We start from the raw sequence: 21,683 nt of genomic DNA, 5'->3' as shown, positions 1-21,683 counted from the left end.
TAGATCTTGTTCTGACTTATGGTATGGAAATAGAAGACTTAACAGTATTCCCTGAAAACTCCCTTCTGTCTGATCATTTCTTAATAACATTTACATTTACTCTGATGGACTACCACGCAGTGGGGAATAAGTTTCATTACACTAGAAGTCTTTCAGAAAGCGCTGTAACTAGGTTTAAGGATATGATTCCTTCTTTATGTTCTCTAATGCCATATACCAACACAGTGCAGAGTAGCTACCTAAACTCTGTAAGTGAGATAGAGTATCTTGTCAATAGTTTTACATCCTCATTGAAGACAACTTTGGATGCTGTAGCTCCTCTGAAAAAGAGAGCTTTAAATCAGAAGTGCCTGACTCCGTGGTATAACTCACAAACTCGCAGCTTAAAGCAGATAACCCGTAAGCTGGAGAGGAAATGGCGTCTCACTAATTTAGAAGATTTTCACTTAGCCTGGAAAAAGAGTCTGTTGCTCTATAAAAAAGCCCTCCGTAAAGCTAGGACATCTTACTACTCATCACTAATTGAAGAAAATAAGAACAACCCCAGGTTTCTTTTCAGCACTGTAGCCAGGCTGACAAAGAGTCAGAGCTCTATTGAGCTGAGTATTCCTTTAACTTTAACTAGTAATGACTTCATGACTTTCTTTGCTAATAAAATTTTAACTATTAGAGAAAAAATTACTCATAACCATCCCAACGACGTATCGTTATCTTTGGCTGCTTTCAGTGATGCCGGTATTTGGTTAGACTCTTTCTCTCAGATTGTTCTGTCTGAGTTATTTTCATTAGTTACTTCATCCAAACCATCAACATGTCTATTAGACCCCATCCTACCAGGCTGCTCAAGGAAGCCCTACCATTATTTAATGCTTCGATCTTAAATATGATCAATCTATCTTTATTAGTTGGCTATGTACCACAGGCTTTTAAGGTGGCAGTAATTAAACCATTACTTAAAAAGCCATCACTTGACCCAGCTATCTTAGCTAATTATAGGCCAATCTCCAACCTTCCTTTTCTCTCAAAAATTCTTGAAAGGGTCATCTGATCATCTGCAGAGGAATGGTCTATTTGAAGAGTTTCAGTCAGGTTTTAGAATTCATCATAGTACAGAAACAGCATTAGTGAAGGTTACAAATGATCTTCTTATGGCCTCAGACAGTGGACTCATCTCTGTGCTTGTTCTGTTAGACCTCAGTGCTCCTTTTGATACTGTTGACCATAAAATTTTATTACAGAGATTAGAGCATGCCATAGGTATTAAAGGCACTGCGCTGCGGTGGTTTGAATCATATTTATCTAATAGATTACAATTTGTTCATGTAAATGGGGAATCTTCTTCACAGACTATGGTTAATTATGGAGTTCCACAAGGTTCTGTGCTAGGACCAATTTTATTCACTTTATACATGTTTCCCTTAGGCAGTATTATTAGACGGCATTGCTTAAATTTTCATTGTTACGCAGATGATACCCAGCTTTATCTATCCATGAAGCCAGAGGACACACACCAATTAGCTAAACTGCAGGATTGTCTTACAGACATAAAGACATGGATGACCTCTAATTTCCTGCTTTTAAACTCAGATAAAACTGAAGTTATTGTACTTGGCCCCACAAATCTTAGAAACATGGTGTCTAACCAGATCCTTACTCTGGATGGCATTACCCTGACCTCTAGTAATACTGTGAGAAATCTTGGAGTCATTTTTGATCAGGATATGTCATTCAAAGCGCATATTAAACAAATATGTAGGACTGCTTTTTTGCATTTGCGCAATATCTCTAAAGTTAGAAAGGTCTTGTCTCAGAGTGATGCTGAAAAACTAATTCATGCATTTATTTCCTCTAGGCTGGACTATTGTAATTCATTATTATCAGGTTGTCCTAAAGGTTCGCTGAAAAGCCTTCAGTTAATTCAAAATGCTGCAGCTAGAGTACTGACGGGGACTAGAAGGAGAGAGCATATCTCACCCATATTGGCCTCTCTTCATTGGCTTCCTGTTAATTCTAGAATAGAATTTAAAATACTTCTTACTTATAAGGTTTTGAATAATCAGGTCCCATCTTATCTTAGGGACCTCATAGTACCATATCACCCCAATAGAGCACTTCGCTCTCAGACTGCAGGCTTATTTGTAGTTCCTAGGGTTTGTAAGAGTAGAATGGGAGGCAGAGCCTTCAGCTTTCAGGCTCCTCTCCTGTGGAACCAGCTCCCAATTCAGATCAGGGAGACAGACACCCTCTCTACTTTTAAGATTAGGCTTAAAACTTTCCTTTTTGCTAAAGCTTATAGTTAGGGCTGGATCAGGTGACCCTGAACCATCCCTTAGTTATGCTGCTATAGACTTAGACTGCTGGGGGGTTCCCATGATGCACTGAGTGTTTCTTTCTCTTTTTGCTCTGTATGCACCACTCTGCATTTAATCATTAGTGATCGATCTCTGCTCCCCTCCACAGCATGTCTTTTTCCTGGTTCTCTCCCTCAGCCCCAACCAGTCCCAGCAGAAGACTGCCCCTCCCTGAGCCTGGTTCTGCTGGAGGTTTCTTCCTGTTAAAAGGGAGTTTTTCCTTCCCACTGTCGCCAAGTGCTTGCTCACAGGAGGTCGTTTTGACCGTTGGGGTTTTTACGTAATTATTGTATGGCCTTGCCTTACAATATAAAGCGCCTTGGGGCAACTGTTTGTTGTGATTTGGCGCTATATAAATAAAATTGATTGATTGATTGATTGACTCAGACGAGCTGATGTGATCCGAAATGACACATGAAGTGAAGGCAGGACGGACCAATTTTTTTTTTTTTTGGGGGGGGGGGGGGGTGGTCTGCGACACCGGCACACATTTGAAGCTGGGTGCACTGAGACCATCCAGAATAAGACACAGTCAGGTAGCATGAGTGAGATTTGAACCCTGGTCTAACTATAGGCAGACCAGTTCCTTACGCGCTCACCTTCTTGGCCTGCAACGTACTCGTATTTCAACAGAAGAGGCACTAACAAAATGAAAAACACAGAGCCCAAGACATATTTCCCCCACCTGCACAAACCCCATCAGCTCATTCATAGTCTGTGGAACACAGTGTGTCCCGACGGCACAAATTTTTTAACAAGTTTAAAACTTTCTCAACTGCTCATAATGTTCAACAATACTTTTAACCACAGACTACGTCCAACTTTCAGGACCCGACTGGATATCTAATTTCATTTATTTATTTATTACGCTAAAAAGGATAATCAGGTGTCAAATATCAAAACATCCCTAAAGTACCCATTGGAGATGTCCTGATTCAACTGATCGTATCAGCCCAATCAAAACCATAATTGATTGCAACTGGATTTATAATCGTGTTCTGTGTTGTCCTCAGTCTGCTTCAGGTGACGGTTTCTTATTTTAAGAACAGGTGCAACGTCAGCAGGCTGTAATCACTTTCAAAACATATGACTGACTAGAACACACACACACACACACGTCCAAGGCCAGGACATAGATATTTAGACCTGGGTTGACTGGGACAAGGCAGATGAATAATCCTGTCCAAGGACACAGACAGGATGACCAAGAATCAAACCCAGTTCTACATACTGGCCGTCCAACGCCGATCCCCCGATCTACCTCTTCCACATTGAGTCGCGTCCTGACTGCCTCTGTGCACAGTGAACAAACATAATCACAATTTACAGGAACTAAGACAAGAAGTGTGTCAGTGACGATAATAAAGCCTCAGCTTCACCAGATTAACACTCAGTCAGCACCGTCCATAAGTGGCTCCACACACAGACATGGAAGACACCTCCCAGTTTTCGAACAAGCTTCTCTGTTTGGCTTCAAAATTACAGCTACTACAGAAACCGCCACTGCTTCAGAACAAGACCATGTCTGCTGAACTAAGTCACCGTTTTAGACCTCAGACTGCAACTGCAATCAAATACAGTTGGACAAACATCAAACAGGTCCACCAGAAACATCCACTTAAAAGTACACGTCATCCAAATCCAAAACACTCATGCCATGCTGCTTCAGCATTCACACACATCTAAGATAATGTTAAATTAGGTGTCATGTGAAATATGGAGTACCTCAGGGTTCTGTTTTAGGTCCTGTGTTATTCTCGCTTTACATGCCACCTCTTGGACAAATGCTGCTGAGCTGTGGGATTACCTTTCACAGATGTGCCAATGGCAATTAACTTTCCCCCTGGAGAACCCTGTGATTAGACTGATCCAGTATTCTAAAAATAAATAAATAACATAAGGTTACTAGTGAAGACTAAACAATTTCTTATAAACTAAATCTGTGATTTGTAAAAATGTAGACAGTGGAAATGTTTGGCGCAATTGGCAGAGACCAACCCTCATGATACTGTGAGTATCATGATACTCATGATACTCCTCCCTTTTAGGAGGAGGTGTATGTTTCTGAGTCTGATAACTTTCATGGTTCCGGCCAATTCACAACATAATTCAGGTATTTACCTGGCAACACCCAACCTACCAAATTTGGCTGAGCTGGGTCCCACAGGGCAAAAGTGGGTATTTTTCTGGCCCCAATAACTTTCAACTTTCAGCGGTGCGGGCTGTCCAGCACGATAGTGAAGTATGCAGTGTTCCACCCACGCCAAACCTCAATCAGTGGGGTGTCTAGAGGAAGAGGAGAACTGACGAACTCACTTGCAAGGTGATGGTGCATCTTGTGGGCAGACTGGGGTCCTGCGGTTTTCGGTGTTGCTTTGAGAATTCTCCTGCTTTGGTGCATCAGCACTGACTCACTAACGTACCCACACAATCTGCTTCTCTGGGCTTTTGAGCTGCAATTTGCCGTCTTGTCAATCATTCAATTCAATTTTCATGGTGCAGATACGGGGTTGGATATTTTTACCGAGACATGAGAGTAGGAAATATTCATTAATGTTACACTGTAACTCAATGTAAACAAACTATTGCAGAAAAACAAAAACGCATTTCCAGTTCTGATCAGTACTAGCTATCGACGTAAATCAAACGGAACACTGTCTACGGTAATTAACGGCAGTTCTTCTGGGAGACGCCCCGCTAGACCACTGGACATTTTAGATAAACTGGACACTTTATGTTCTGGCAATATACTGCATTAACTCATGTTTGTCCAAATATTTAGGAATTACAGTTCTAGTCTTGGCCAGTCCATGGAATGAGACAGTCAGATGATATTAGTATTTCAAATCAAATCAAATCAATTTTATTTATATAGCACCAAATCACAACAAACAGTTGCCCCAAGGTGCTTTCTATTGTAAGGCAAGGCCATAATGAATTACAATAGTCCAGCCTAGAGGAAATAAATGTATAAATTAGTTTTTCAGCATCACTCTGAGACAAGACCTTTCTAATTTTAGAGATATTGCGCAAATGCAAAAAAGCAGTCCTACATATTTGTTTAATATGCGCATTGAATGACATATCCTGATCAAAAATGACTCCAAGATTTCTCACAGTATTACTAGAGGTCAGGGTAATGCCATCCAGAGTAAGGATCTGGTTAGACACCATGTTTCTAAGATTTGTGGGGCCAAGTACAATAACTTCAGTTTTATCTGAGTTTAAAAGCAGGAAATTAGAGGTCATCCATGTCTTTATGTCTGTAAGACAATCCTGCAGTTTAGCTAATTGGTGTGTGTCCTCTGGCTTCATGGATAGATAAAGCTGGGTATCATCTGCGTAACAATGAAAATTTAAGCAATGTCATCTAATAATACTGCCTAAGGGAAGCATGTATAAAGTGAATAAAATTGGTCCTAGCACAGAACCTTGTGGAACTCCATAATTAACCTTAGTCTGTGAAGAAGATTCCCCATTTACATGAACAAATTGTAATCTATTAGATAAATATGATTCAAACCACTGCAGCGCAGTGCCTTTAATACCTATGACATGCTCTAATCTCTGTAATAAAATTTTATGGTCAACAGTATCAAAAGCAGCACTGAGGTCTAACAGAACAAGTACAGAGATGAGTCCACTGTCTGAGGCCATAAGAAGATCATTTGTAACCTTCACTAATGCTGTTTCTGTACTATGATGAATTCTAAACCCTGACTGAAACTCTTCAAATAGACCATTCCTCTGCAGATGATCAGTTAGCTGTTTTACAACTACCCTTTCAAGAATTTTTGAGAGAAAAGGAAGGTTGGAGATTGGCCTATAATTAGCTAAGATAGCTGGGTCAAGTGATGGCTTTTTAAGTAATGGTTTAATTACTGACACCTTAAAAGCCTGTGGTACATAGCCAACTAATAAAGATAGATTGATCATATTTAAGATCGAAGCATTAATTAATGGTAGGGCTTCCTTGAGCAGCCTGGTAGGAATGGGGTCTAATAGACATGTTGATGGTTTGGAGGAAGTAACTAATGAAAATAACTCAGACAGAACAATCGGAGAGAAAGAGTCTAACCATTAGACTTATTTTATTATTATTATTATTCATCCTTCATTATTCGGTGGGACCCAGACTTTAGGGCCCTGTCCCACTTGGGAGAGGATTAATTGCGCATGAATTGAGTATACAAATTGCGGGTGTTCGTTGTTGTCCGCAACAAAAATGGCCAAAAATGACAAATGTCCCAGTATGAATTACGGATATATTAATAATATATAGCGAATACATGATGAACAATCACGGTTATATAATGCATGTAGTGAGGAAACTGATCCGACACATTGAGATTATCACGACAGTATTACGGGTGTATTACGAATGCATCGCGCACGTGTTGCGCGTGCACGGCATCTGCATTCGGGTCATAAAATAAGCGCACTCGGGCCTTTCGGCATCACTATTCACACCAACAATACAGCCTCTGGAGCATTTGCTGGACTTGGACAAGTTGATCACAGAGTTAATGTTCATTTTGTCATGCGAGGGTTAACTGTTCATGACTTTGGGAAGCGGGAGGGGGAAGCCGCTCTGGGTGTGAGACGGTGTTTTGTTTTTTTTTTTGAGAGTGTCACAGAAAACAGACTTCAGCGTGAGTTGTGGCTGAACAGCAACTCGTCCTTTTGTTGGTGTTAAATAAACAGTCCTGGATTGCAGCAGCTACGTCTTTGTGGATTTACACAGCCGGACCGGCACTGACTGGCAGGTATGTCGCTTTCTGCCACATATAGTACTTTGGGTTTACGTGACGTGTTTGTTATGCATTCACAGATTGTCCGCAAAGCAGATGTAATAAAACGCTTTATTCGTGGCCAATCTGTATGCATTCGCTACAACATATTTTAGTTTGTGATGTGGACATGATGGGCACAATATATATCTGTTTTACACACTGTCCCGGTCCGCTGTCAAGCCGCAAATCCCTGTCAGTTGCGGATATAAGCGGTTAACTGCAGATATACACTGCACAGAGTGAGTATGTATTGTGTATGAATTGAGTATATATGGAGTATGTAAGGCGGATGTCATCCGCATTCAGATTTTTGAACAGCTCAAAAATCCTGGCTGCGGACATGCGTGCCTCTGCGGATGATCACGGACGTGTTCGGATGACAGCCAACTCATACAGGCATGTTACATGGATATTGCGGATGTTTGGCGAATATGGGCCAATTTTGTGCGCAAATACGCAAATCCTCCTCAACGCCAGTGGGACAGGGCCCTAAAATGATTTTGATCTACCAACTATCTACAACAGGTGGAAATGATGTAGAGTATGTGAATATGGAGAAAGACAGAACCACGCTGAAAACACGATGCTCCCTCCTCCCTCCACCCACAAACGCCAACCTGACTTGAAGCTGAATTATATTCTGATCCATTTCCTGCTCGTCTGGGTCCAGAAACTGCTCTTTATATATCCTCTGCTAGATTGCTCCATGTGTGGTGTGTGACTACAGGAAGATGCCCAGTTGTCCAGGCTGAGCAAAAATTTGTACATTAATGTAAATACCATAAATTGATTAGATGATCAACAGGGGGAAAAACATCATCAGCCAATGTGACCAGTGAACAGTTCACTAAGAAAAGCTTTGACTGGATCCTTATGGATGTTAGACATCTCTAGTGTCAGGGCTCTTGTGGCCAATTCTCCAGTTAACTGCAAACCAGCAACTATTGATGAGATCACAATGGCCGTGAAACAGCTGTGGCAACTGTGACATCAGAGGTGAGCTCTTCCAGGTGGGTGGAAATGTTTGTCTCGTGGCATTGCTGACTATTTTTGTTTCAATCTGGGGGACGGGTAATATCCCTACAGACTGGAAGAAGAATCTGACAAATGAAAGGGTTTGAGTGATTCGAACTATCGGGGTGCCACACTGCTCTCTTATTCTTAATAGGAGTCACTTCAAGCTACTTGCTGCTCAGCAACCTCTGACTCTCTGGGTTAAAAATAATAATGATACATTTCATTTAAAGGTGCCTTTCTTGACACTCAAGGACACTGTACCGTAATACTTAAAATCCAATAAAAGAAACAATAATAAAATCAATTAAACAGACAGGTCAATGTGCATCAGGAGGAATAAGCAGTCATACACAGATGTGTTTTGAGTTGTGATTTGAAAAGGGGAAATGAATCAATGTTTCTGATTTGGGATGATAATGAATTCCAGAGACAGGGAGCAGAGCGGCTGAAAGCTGGTAGTGAGATGGGCAGAGGGAACAGACAGGTGAACAGAGGAAGAGGACCCGAGTGAGCAGGAGGGAGAGGGGACAGGGAGAAGTGAGACTGTGAATGGTCTTTAATGTTTACAGGAGAATTTTGAATTGAATACGAAACTGAACCGGAAGCCAGTGGAGCTGTTGAAGTACAGGAGTGATGTGCTGGATCAAGGGGTTCGAGTTATGATATGGGCAGCTGAATTCTGGACAAGCTGAAGTTTCTGGAGGGATTTGTGAGGGAGACCAAAGAGGAGAGAATTACAATAATCCAAACCGGACGTAACGAGGCCATAGACAAGGATGGCAGCAGTGTGGGGTGTAAGGTAGGGGCAGAGATGATTAATGTTCTTGGTGTCTGAGATTGAGAGAAGACTGTGAAGGCAGTGGACAGAGGTGTTTGGTGATGCTGATATCTTTGCAAGACAATGAAGTTCCAGGTATTTAAGATCTTGGTGCATCCTTTGGCACCAGGTCTTTTTTGGAGGATCACTGACTTCTGCTGGAATGACTCTGGATCAAAATGAGCAGGGGCCTCATGGACAAAGGCTGGGTACGCACAAAAACTTGGCATACGCTCATTGCCACGCCAACGTTTGGATGTATCAAAAGTGAAATGACCGTAGAAATGTGCAGTGCATCACGCAAAAATATACTCAACAAAAATATAAATGCAACACTTTTGGTTTTGCTCCTATTTTGTATGAGATGAACTCAAAGATCTAAAACTTTTTCCACATACACAATATCACCATTTCCCTCAAATATTGTTCAAAAACCAGTCGAAATCTGTGATAATGAGCACTTCTCCTTTGCTGAGATAATCCATCCCACCTCACAGGTGTGCCATATCAGGATGCTGATTAGACACCATGATTAGTGCACAGGTGTGCCTTAGACTGCCCACAATAAAAGGCCAAACTGCTGTTTCATGCATACGCAGAAACAACAGTCAGAGTCGTCACCCCCCCCCCCCCCCCCCGACACCTGAAGGCACAGGGAGGTGACTGTGTAGGCTCTCAGTTGTCCAGGTGGTTTCCATAGTAGAGAAGCTTGAATCTTCGACTGGACTGGGTTGCTTCACGCGAGGATGTTTCCCTTAAAATCGCAGAAGCTTCCTCAGCTAAAATTCTAGCTCTGGTGGTCTGACTTCTGTCTTGACTCTTGTAGAGAAGAATAATCAAGAAGTCACAAAAGCAACCTTTACACAAAATGACTAAGCAACCTTTACACAAAAGGCTATATCAGCACCGCAGAGAGGGCGCCAGTGGACCACAGTCTGCAGTTCATCTCCACCTTAAGGACACTAACCACACGTTTGAGGACAAGGAAGTTAAAATATTAGCCAGAGAGAAGAAATGGTTTGAGAGAGGGGTCAAGAAGGCATTCTTTGTGAAATGTTTGAAACCCAGCCTTAACCGGGGAGGGGATCTGAGACATGCTTTATCCCCTGTTTACAATGGGGTACTCAGGTCAAAGCAGTTTCAGTCTTTTGTTCATGGTAATGAGTCATTCACGTCATCAGCAGAGTCGTCAAGGGAGCCATTAGGAGAGGGTCCGTCCCATCATTAGGAGGGACAGCTGCCCTGTCATTAGGAGGGTGCTAACTAGAGCACAATAGGTGCTAATCACAGCTATTGTTTAGTCACTAGCCTATAGCAGTCTGCCTCTCGGTAGGAGGGGTCTGGTTAGGTTTAAAACTCCAGCTTTTGTGACTTCTTGATTATTCTTCTTTACAAGAGTCAAGACAGAAGTCAGACCACCAGAGCTAGAATTTTAGCTGAGGGAGCTTCTGCGATTTGAAGCGAAACGTCCTTGCGTCAAGCAACCCAGTCCAGTCGAAGATTCAAGCTTCTCTACTCATCTAACAGGGTAAACTCCAACGTAGCGGCACTCAGCCGGTGACTCATGAGTATCCCCATACCCACCCGGCACCTCACACTGCGGCCAACTCCAGCAAAGAATAAGGTCCAACCACAATCAAGGAGAGTGGTGAAGTAAGAGCTGAAGTATTGTTCAGATCTCCAAATATTTAAGATATTTTACAAAAATTACACCCAAACCCGTATTAAATGTATAATCTGGACCCATGTAAGACTAAAGAATTTGCTCAGCAGCTGAGAAAGGTTAAGAGCAAGCATGTCCAGAAATGATGGTCAATTCACAACTTGCAAAAATATATAATAACAATAACAATAATAATCCCCCCCCCCCCCACACACACACACACACTTTTACCCAGTTTACTCCTGAATCTAACTGCCAGTTCTGGAAGAGCTCTGAATGCTTCGAGTGTCAGAAAAAAATAATAATAGTAAAATAATAATAATAATAGTTTAGTTTTAATACCTCTGGAATAATGCCTGTGGAATAATACCTCCAGAGGTACATAGTAATACCTATGGTGTTTTTTTAAGTGGATGGTAACTGACCCAGACAGATTAAAAGTGTTTTTTTTAAGTGGATGGTAACTGACCCAGACAGATTAAAGGTGTTTTTTTTAAGTGGATGGTAACTGACCCAGACAGATTAAAGGTGTTTTTTTTAAGTGGATGGTAACTGACCCAGACAGATTAAAGGTGTTTTTTTAAGTGGATGGTAACTGACCCAGACAGATTAAAAGTGTTTTTTTTAAGTGGATGGTAACTGACCCAGACAGATTAAAGATGTTTTTTTTAAATGGATGGTAACTGACCCAGACAGATTAAAGATGTTTTTTTTAAATGGATGGTAACTGACCCAGACAGATTAAAGGTGTTTTTTTTAAATGGATGGTAACTGACCCAGACAGATTAAAGGTGTTTTTTTTAAGTGGATGGTAACTGACCCAGACAGATTAAAGATGTTTTTTTAAATGGATGGTAACTGACCCAGACAGATTAAAGATGTTTTTTTTAAATGGATGGTAACTGACCCAGACAGATTAAAGGTGTTTTTTTTAAATGGATGGTAACTGACCCAGACAGATTAAAGGTGTTTTTTTTTAAGTGGATGGTAACTGACCCAGACAGATTAAAAGTGTTTTTTTAAGTGGATGGTAACTGACCCAGACAGATTAAAAGTGTTTTTTTTAAGTGGATGGTAACTGACCCAGACAGATTAAAGGTGTTTTTTTTAAGTGGATGGTAACTGACCCAGACAGATTAAAGGTGTTTTTTTTAAGTGGATGGTAACTGACACAGACAGATTAAAGGTGTTTTTTTAAGTGGATGGTAACTGACCCAGACAGATTAAAAGTGTTTTTTTAAGTGGATGGTAACTGACCCAGACAGATTAAAGGTGTTTTTTTTAAGTGGATGGTAACTGACACAGACAGATTAAAGATGTTTTTTTTAAGTGGATGGTAACTGACCCAGACAGATTAAAAGTGTTTTTTTTTAAGTGGATGGTAACTGACCCAGACAGATTAAAGGTGTTTTTTTTAAGTGGATGGTAACTGACCCAGACAGATTAAAGGTGTTTTTTTTAAGTGGATGGTAACTGACCCAGACAGATTAAAAGTGTTTTTTTAAGTGGATGGTAACTGACCCAGACAGATTAAAGGTGTTTTTTTTAAGTGGATGGTAACTGACCCAGACAGATTAAAGATTTTTTTTTTTAAGTGGATGGTAACTGACCCAGACAGATTAAAAGTGTTTTTTTAAGTGGATGGTAACTGACCCAGACAGATTAAAAGTGTTTTTTTAAGTGGATGGTAACTGACACAGACAGATTAAAGATGTTTTTTTTTAAGTGGATGGTAACTGACCCAGACAGATTAAAAGTGTTTTTTTAAGTGGATGGTAACTGACCCAGACAGATTAAAGGTGTTTTTTTTAAGTGGATGGTAACTGACCCAGACAGATTAAAAGTGTTTTTTTTAAGTGGATGGTAACTGACCCAGACAGATTAAAGGTGTTTTTTTAAGTGGATGGTAACTGACCCAGACAGATTAAAGGTGTTTTTTTAAGTGGATGGTAACTGACCCAGACAGATTAAAGATGTTTTTTTTTTAAGTGGATGGTAACTGACCCAGACAGATTAAAAGTGTTTTTTTAAGTGGATGGTAACTGACCCAGACAGATTAAAAGTGTTTTTTTAAGTGGATGGTAACTGACACAGACAGATTAAAGATGTTTTTTTTTAAGTGGATGGTAACTGACCCAGACAGATTAAAAGTGTTTTTTTAAGTGGATGGTAACTGACCCAGACAGATTAAAGGTGTTTTTTTAAGTGGATGGTAACTGACCCAGACAGATTAAAAGTGTTTTTTTTAAGTGGATGGTAACTGACCCAGACAGATTAAAGGTGTTTTTTTAAGTGGATGGTAACTGACCCAGACAGATTAAAGGTGTTTTTTTTAAGTGGATGGTAACTAACCCAGACAGATTAAAGGTGTTTTTTTAAGTGGATGGTAACTGACCCAGACAGATTAAAGATGTTTTTTTTTAAATGGATGGTAACTGACCCAGACAGATTAAAGGTGTTTTTTTTAAATGGATGGTAACTGACCCAGACAGATTAAAGGTGTTTTTTTTAAGTGGATGGTAATTGACCCAGACAGATTAAAAGTGTTTTTTTTTAAGTGGATGGTAACTGACCCAGACAGATTAAAAGTGTTTTTTTAAGTGGATGGTAACTGACCCAGACAGATTAAAAGTGTTTTTTTAAGTGGATGGTAACTGACCCAGACAGATTAAAAGTGTTTTTTTTAAGTGGATGGTAACTGACCCAGGCAGATTAAAAGTGTTTTTTTAAGTGGATGGTAACTGACCCAGACAGATTAAAAGAGTTTTTTTTAAGTGGATGGTAACTGACCCAGACAGATTAAAAGTGTTTTTTTTAAGTGGATGGTAACTGACCCAGACAGATTAAAGGTGTTTTTTTTAAATGGATGGTAACTGACCCAGACAGATTAAAGGTGTTTTTTTAAGTGGATGGTAACTGACCCAGACAGATTAAAAGTGTTTTTTTTTAAGTGGATGGTAACTGACCCAGACAGATTAAAGGTGTTTTTTTAAGTGGATGGTAATTGACCCAGACAGATTAAAAGTGTTTTTTTTAAGTGGATGGTAACTGACCCAGACAGATTAAAGGTGTTTTTTTAAGTGGATGGTAACTGACCCAGACAGATTAAAGGTGTTTTTTTTTAAGTGGATGGTAACTGACCCAGACAGATTAAAGATGTTTTTTTTAAATGGATGGTAACTGACCCAGACAGATTAAAGGTGTTTTTTTTAAATGGATGGTAACTGACCCAGACAGATTAAAGGTGTTTTTTTTAAGTGGATGGTAATTGACCCAGACAGATTAAAAGTGTTTTTTTAAGTGGATGGTAACTGACCCAGACAGATTAAAAGTGTTTTTTTTAAGTGGATGGTAACTGACCCAGACAGATTAAAAGTGTTTTTTTAAGTGGATGGTAACTGACCCAGACAGATTAAAAGTGTTTTTTTTAAGTGGATGGTAACTGACCCAGGCAGATTAAAGGTGTTTTTTTAAGTGGATGGTAACTGACCCAGACAGATTAAAAGTGTTTTTTTTAAGTGGATGGTAACTGACCCAGGCAGATTAAAGGTGTTTTTTTAAGTGGATGGTAATTGACCCAGACAGATTAAAAGTGTTTTTTTTAAGTGGATGGTAACTGACCTAGACAGATTAAAAGTGTTTTTTTAAGTGGATGGTAACTGACCCAGACAGATTAAAAGTGTTTTTTTTAAGTGGATGGTAACTGACCCAGGCAGATTAAAGGTGTTTTTTTAAGTGGATGGTAACTGACCCAGACAGATTAAAAGTGTTTTTTTTAAGTGGATGGTAACTGACCCAGGCAGATTAAAGGTGTTTTTTTAAGTGGATGGTAATTGACCCAGACAGATTAAAAGTGTTTTTTTTAAGTGGATGGTAACTGACCTAGACAGATTAAAAGTGTTTTTTTAAGTGGATGGTAACTGACCCAGACAGATTAAAGATGTTTTTTAAGTGGATGGTAACTGACACAGACAGATTAAAGATGTTTTTTTTAAGTGGATGGTAACTGACACAGACAGATTAAAGATGTTTTTTTTAAGCGGATGGTAACTGACACAGACAGATTAAAGATGTTTTTTTTAAGCGGATGGTAACTGACACAGACAGATTAAAGATGTTTTTTTTAAGTGGATGGTAACTGACACAGACAGATTAAAGATGTTTTTTTTAAGTGGATGGTAACTGACCCAGACAGATTAAAGATGTTTTTTTTAAGCGGATGGTAACTGACACAGACAGATTAAAGATGTTTTTTTAAGTGGATGGTAACTGACCCAGACAGATTAAAGATGTTTTTTTAAGTGGATGGTAACTGACCCAGACAGATTAAAGATGTTTTTTTAAGTGGATGGTAACTGACCCAGACAGATTAAAGATGTTTTTTTTAAGCGGATGGTAACTGACACAGACAGATTAAAGATGTTTTTTTAAGTGGATGGTAACTGACCCAGACAGATTAAAGATGTTTTTTTAAGTGGATGGTAACTGACCCAGACAGATTAAAGATGTTTTTTTAAGTGGATGGTAACTGACCCAGACAGATTAAAGATGTTTTTTTAAGTGGATGGTAACTGACCCAGACAGATTAAAGGTGTTTTTTTTAAGTGGATGGTAACTGACACAGACAGATTAAAGATGTTTTTTTTAAGCGGATGGTAACTGACCCAGACAGATTAAAGATGTTTTTTTTAAGCGGATGGTAACTGACCCAGACAGATTAAAGGTGTTTTTTTTAAGTGGATGGTAACTGACACAGACAGATTAAAGATGTTTTTTTAAGTGGATGGTAACTGACCCAGACAGATTAAAGATGTTTTTTTTAAGCGGATGGTAACTGACCCAGACAGATTAAAGATGTTTTTTTAAGTGGATGGTAACTGACCCAGACAGATTAAAGATGTTTTTTTTAAGTGGATGGTAACTGACCCAGACAGATTAAAGATGTTTTTTTAAGTGGATGGTAACTGACCCAGACAGATTAAAGATGTTTTTTTAAGTGGATGGTAACTGACCCAGACAGATTAAAGATGTTTTTTTTAAGTGGATGGTAACTGACCAGGTCAGATTAAAGATGGTTTTTTTTAAGTGGATGGTAACTGACACAGACAGATTAAAGATGTTTTTTTAAGTGGATGGTAACTGACCCACACAGATTAAAGATGTTTTTTTTAAGTGGATGGTAACTGACCAGGTCAGATTAAAGATGTTTTTTTTAAGTGGATGGTAACTGACCCAGACAGATTAAAGATGTTTTTTTTAAGCGGATGGTAACTGACACAGACAGATTAAAGATGTTTTTTTAAGTGGATGGTAACTGACCCAGACAGATTAAAGATGTTTTTTTAAGTGGATGGTAACTGACCCAGACAGATTAAAGATGTTTTTTTTAAGTGGATGGTAACTGACCCAGACAGATTAAAGATGTTTTTTTAAGTGGATGGTAACTGACCCAGACAGATTAAAGATGTTTTTTTTAAGTGGATGGTAACTGACCAGGACAGATTAAAGATGTTTTTTTTTAAGTGGATGGTAACTGACCAGGACAGATTAAAGATGTTTTTTTTTAAGTGGATGGTAACTGACCAGGACAGATTAAAGATGTTTTTTTTTAAGTGGATGGTAACTGACACAGACAGATTAAAGATGTTTTTTTTTAAGTGGATGGTAACTGACACAGACAGATTAAAGATGTTTTTTTTAAGTGGATGGTAACTGACCCACACAGGATGTCAGCCTCATGTCGGTTGTTTGTATCTTACCTTTCTTCACGCTCACTGTTGCTCTTCCGCCGGTCGGTACCTGCGCTGTCGGTCGACTTAAAGCAGTTAAAGTCCGTGTCACCAGCCCCGGTGAAGCTGCTGCTCTGTGGGTTATTTTTGAATCATTCAGCCGGTGTTCGGTGGTCACGTGACTTCCTCCAGCAGCGGCGCGCTCAAACAGGCTGCTGTCAAGTTACACAATCGCTAAAATCACTTCCGTTTGCTGGTTTCACAGTTAAAGTCGAGCCGGATAAACAGGTCACTTTACTCCGTGAAGTTCGGATTCTGTCGGACATCCAAACGTCCTTTTTGTCTTAAACGTTTCTGTCCAGTCCAAAATACAACTTGTTTGTGAAATTCATACTTTTGACCAACTTGTAATTAATCACTGCTTTTCATCTCTTCAACGTGGTGGCATTAGCACGCACGCGCGCACGCACAGTGGTAAAAATAACGATGTAAGGTTTGTATAATGATGTTTGAATGGTGTATAATGAATGAATGTTAATAATGAGTTTGAATGGTGTATAATGAATCAATCAATCAATCAATTTTTTTTTTATATAGCGCCAAATCACAACAAACAGTTGCCCCAAGGCGCTTTATATTGTAAGGCAAGGCCATACAATAATTATGTAAAACCCCAACGGTCAAAACGACCCCCTGTGAGCAAGCACTTGGCTACAGTGGGAAGGAAAAACTCCCTTTTAACAGGAAGAAACCTCCAGCAGAACCAGGCTCAGGGAGGGGCAGTCTTCTGCTGAGGGAGAGAACCAGGAAAAAGACATGCTGTGGAGGGGAGCAGAGATCGATCACTAATGATTAAATACAGAGTGGTGCATACAGAGCAAAAAGAGAAAGAAACAGTGCATCATGGGAACCCCCCAGCAGTCTACGTCTATAGCAGCATAACTAAGGGATGGTTCAGGGTCACCTGATCCAGCCCCAACTATAAGCCTTAGCAAAAAGGAAAGTTTTAAGCCTAATCTTAAAAGTAGAGAGGGTGTCTGTCTCCCTGATCTGAATTGGGAGCTGGTTCCACAGGAGAGGAGCCTGAAAGCTGAAGGCTCTGCCTCCCATTCTACTCTTACAAACCCTAGGAACTACAAGTAAGCCTGCAGTCTGAGAGCGAAGCGCTCTATTGGGGTGATATGGTACTACGAGGTCCCTAAGATAAGATGGGACCTGATTATTCAAAACCTTATAAGTAAGAAGACGAATTTTAAATTCTATTCTAGAATTAACAGGAAGCCAATGAAGAGAGGCCAATATGGGTGAGATATGCTCTCTCCTTCTAGTCCCTGTCAGTACTCTAGCTGCAGCATTTTGAATTAACTGAAGGCTTTTTAGGGAACTTTTAGGACAACCTGATAATAATGAATTACAATAGTCCAGCCTAGAGGAAATAAATGCATGAATTAGTTTTTCAGCATCACTCTGAGACAAGACCTTTCTAATTTTAGAGATATTGCGTAAATGCAAAAAAGCAGTCCTACATATTTGTTTAATATGCGCTTTGAATGACATATCCTGATCAAAAATGACTCCAAGATTTCTCACAGTATTACTAGAGGTCAGGGTAATGCCATCCAGAGTAAGGATCTGGTTAGACACCATGTTTCTAAGATTTGTGGGGCCAAGTACAATAACTTCAGTTTTATCTGAGTTTAAAAGCAGGAAATTAGAGGTCATCCATGTCTTTATGTCTGTAAGACAATCCTGCAGTTTAGCTAATTGGTGTGTGTCCTCTGGCTTCATGGATAGATAAAGCTGGGTATCATCTGCGTAACAATGAAAATTTAAGCATTACCGTCTAATAATACTGCCTAAGGGAAGCATGTATAAAGTGAATAAAATTGGTCCTAGCACAGAACCTTGTGGAACTCCATAATTAACTTTAGTCTGTGACGAAGATTCCCCATTTACATGAACAAATTGTAATCTATTAGATAAATATGATTCAAACCACCGCAACACAGTGCCTTTAATACCTATGGCATGCTCTAATCTCTGTAATAAAATTTTATGGTCAACAGTATCAAAAGCAGCACTGAGGTCTAACAGAACAAGTACAGAGATGAGTCCACTGTCTGAGGCCATAAGAAGATCATTTGTAACCTTCACTAATGCTGTTTCTGTACTATGATGAATTCTAAAACCTGACTGAAACTCTTCAAATAGACCATTCCTCTGCAGATGATCAGTTAGCTGTTTTACAACTACCCTTTCAAGAATTTTTGAGAGAAAATGAAGGTTGGAGATTGGCCTATAATTAGCTAAGATAGCTGGGTCAAGTGATGGCTTTTTAAGTAATGGTTTAATTACTGCCACCTTAAAAGCCTGTGGTACATAGCCAACTAACAAAGACAGATTGATCATATTTAAGATCGAAGCATTAAATAATGGTAGGGCTTCCTTGAGCAGCCTGGTAGGAATGGGGTCTAATAAACATGTTGATGGTTTGGATGAAGTAACTAATGAAAATAACTCAGACAGAACAATCGGAGAGAAAGAGTCTAACCAAATACAGGCATCACTGAAAGCAGCCAAAGATAACGATACGTCTTTGGGATGGTTATGAGTAATTTTTTCTCTAATAGTTAAAATTTTGTTAGCAAAGAAAGTCATGAAGTCATTACTAGTTAAAGTTAATGGAATACTCAGCTCAATAGAGCTCTGACTCTTTGTCAGCCTGGCTACAGTGCTGAAAAGAAACCTGGGGTTATTCTTATTTTCTTCAATTAGTGATGAGTAGAAAGATGTCCTAGCTTTACGGAGGGCTTTTTAATACAGCAACAGACTCTTTTTCCAGGCTAAGTGAAGATCTTCTAAATTAGTGAGACGCCATTTCCTCTCCAACTTACGGGTTATCTGCTTTAAGCTACGAGTTTGTGAGTTATACCACGGAGTCAGGCACTTCTGATTTAAAGCTCTCTTTTTCAGAGGAGCTACAGCATCCAAAGTTGTCTTCAATGAGGATGTAAAACTATTGACGAGATACTCTATCTCACTTACAGAGTTTAGGTAGCTACTCTGCACTGTGTTGGTATATGGCATTAGAGAACATAAAGAAGGAATCATATCCTTAAACCTAGTTACAGCGCTTTCTGAAAGACTTCTAGTGTAATGAAACTTATTCCCCACTGCTGGGTAGTCCATCAGAGTAAATGTAAATGTTATTAAGAAATGATCAGACAGAAGGGAGTTTTCAGGGAATACTGTTAAGTCTTCTATTTCCATACCATAAGTCAGAACAAGATCTAAGATATGATTAAAGTGGTGGGTGGACTCATTTACTTTTTGAGCAAAGCCAATAGAGTCTAATAATAGATTAAATGCAGTGTTGAGGCTGTCATTCTCAGCATCTGTGTGGATGTTAAAATCACCCACTATAATTATCTTATCTGAGCTAAGCACTAAGTCAGACAAAAGGTCTGAAAATTCACAGAGAAACTCACAGTAACGACCAGGTGGATGATAGATAATAACAAATAAAACTGGTATTCGGGACTTCCAATTTGGATGGACAAGACTAAGAGTCAAGCTTTCAAATGAATTAAAGCTCTGTCTGGGTTTTTGATTAATTAATAAGCTGGAATGGAAGATTGCTGCTAATCCTCCGCCCCGGCCCGTGCTACGAGCATGACAGTTAGTGTGACTCGAGGGTGTTGACTCATTTAAACTAACATATTCATCCTGCTGTAACCAGGTTTCTGTAAGGCAGAATAAATCAATATGTTGATCAATTATTATATCATTTACCAACAGGGACTTAGAAGAGAGAGACCTAATGTTTAATAGACCACATTTAACTGTTTTAGTCTGTGGTGCAGTTGAAGGTGCTATATTATTTTTTCTTTTTGAATTTTTATGCTTAAATAGATTTTTGCTGGTTATTGGTTGTCTGGGAGCAGGCACCGTCTCTACGGGGATGGGGTAATGAGGGGATGGCAGGGGGAGAGAAGCTGCAGAGAGGTGTGTAAGACTACAACTCTGCTTCCTGGTCCCAACCCTGGATAGTCACGGTTTGGAGGATTTAAGAAAATTGGCCAGATTTCTAGAAATGAGAGCTGCTCCATCCAAAGTGGGATGGATGCCGTCTCTCCTAACAAGACCAGGTTTTCCCCAGAAGCTTTGCCAATTATCAATGAAGCCCACCTCATTTTTTTGGACACCACTCAGACAGCCAGCAATTCAAGGAGAACATGCGGCTAAACATGTCACTCCCGGTCCGATTGGGGAGGGGCCCAGAGAAAACTACAGAGTCCGATATTGTTTTTGCAAAGTTACACACCGATTTAATGTTAATTTTAGTGACCTCTGATTGCCGACCCGAGTGTCATTACTGCCGACGTGAATTACAATCTTACCAAATTTACGCTTAGCCTCAGCCAGCAGTTTCAAATTTCCTTCAATGTCGCCTGCTCTGGCCCCCGGAAGACAATTGACTATGGTTGCTGGTGTCGCTAACTTCACATTTCGCAAAACAGAGTCGCCAATAACCAGAGTTTGATCCTCGGCGGGTGTGTCGTCGAGTGGGGAAAAACGGTTAGAGATGTGAACGGGTTGGCGGTGTACACGGGGCTTCTGTTTAGGGCTACGCTTCCTCCTCACAGTCACCGAGTCGGCCTGCTTTCCCGGCTGCTCGGGATCTGCCAGGGGGTAACTAACGGCGGCTAAGCTACCTTGGTCCGCACCGACTACAGGGGCCTGGCTAGCTGTAGAATTTTCCACGGTGCGGAGCCGAGTCTCCAATTCGCCCAGCCTGGCCTCCAAAGCTACGAATAAGCTACACTTATTACAAGTACCGTTACTGCTAAAGGAGGCCGAGGAATAACTAAACATTTCACACCCAGAGCAGAAAAGTGCGGGAGAGACAGGAGAAGCCGCCATGCTAAACCGGCTAAGAGCTAGTAGCTACGCTAAGCTAGCAGATTCCTAAAAACACGCAAAGTGAATAATGTGTAAATAATTTAGAGGTGATTCAGCAGAAGGAGTGCTTTAGTTAAGGCACGTAAAGATTACACTGGGAAACAAATCGTAATCTAGATAACTAGATCAATCTAACTGCGCAGATTAAACAGCTAACAGATACAAAAAAACACTGCTGTGCTCCGGAACAGGAAGTGATACAATACCACAGTGAGAGCCAACCACCAGTAGAGGCAAGCAAGTGTATAATGAATGAATGTTAATAATGATGTTTGAATGGTGTATAATGAATGAATGTTAATAATGAGTTTGAATGGTGTATAATGAATGAATGTTAATAATGATGTTTGA

The 21,683-nt window shown here is 39.9% G+C and overlaps 1 protein-coding gene across 1 annotated transcript in view; it reads right to left on the bottom strand.

Annotated features, from left to right (window-relative positions):
• Positions 1–21,683, bottom strand: part of LOC117505894 — a 152,829-nt gene that overhangs the window by 61,340 nt on the left and 69,806 nt on the right. Inside the window, exon 4 of the mRNA XM_034165431.1 lies at positions 16,401–16,585. Within this exon, the coding sequence (XP_034021322.1) occupies positions 16,401–16,585 (185 nt within the window). The remainder of the gene's footprint in view (positions 1–16,400; positions 16,586–21,683) is intronic.

This window comes from Thalassophryne amazonica, unplaced genomic scaffold (genome assembly GCF_902500255.1).
Source record: "Thalassophryne amazonica unplaced genomic scaffold, fThaAma1.1, whole genome shotgun sequence".
NCBI classification, from domain to species: domain Eukaryota; kingdom Metazoa; phylum Chordata; class Actinopteri; order Batrachoidiformes; family Batrachoididae; genus Thalassophryne; species Thalassophryne amazonica.
The sequence above is the reverse complement of the archived record's forward strand: the minus strand, read 5'-3'. Positions and strand labels throughout refer to the sequence as shown.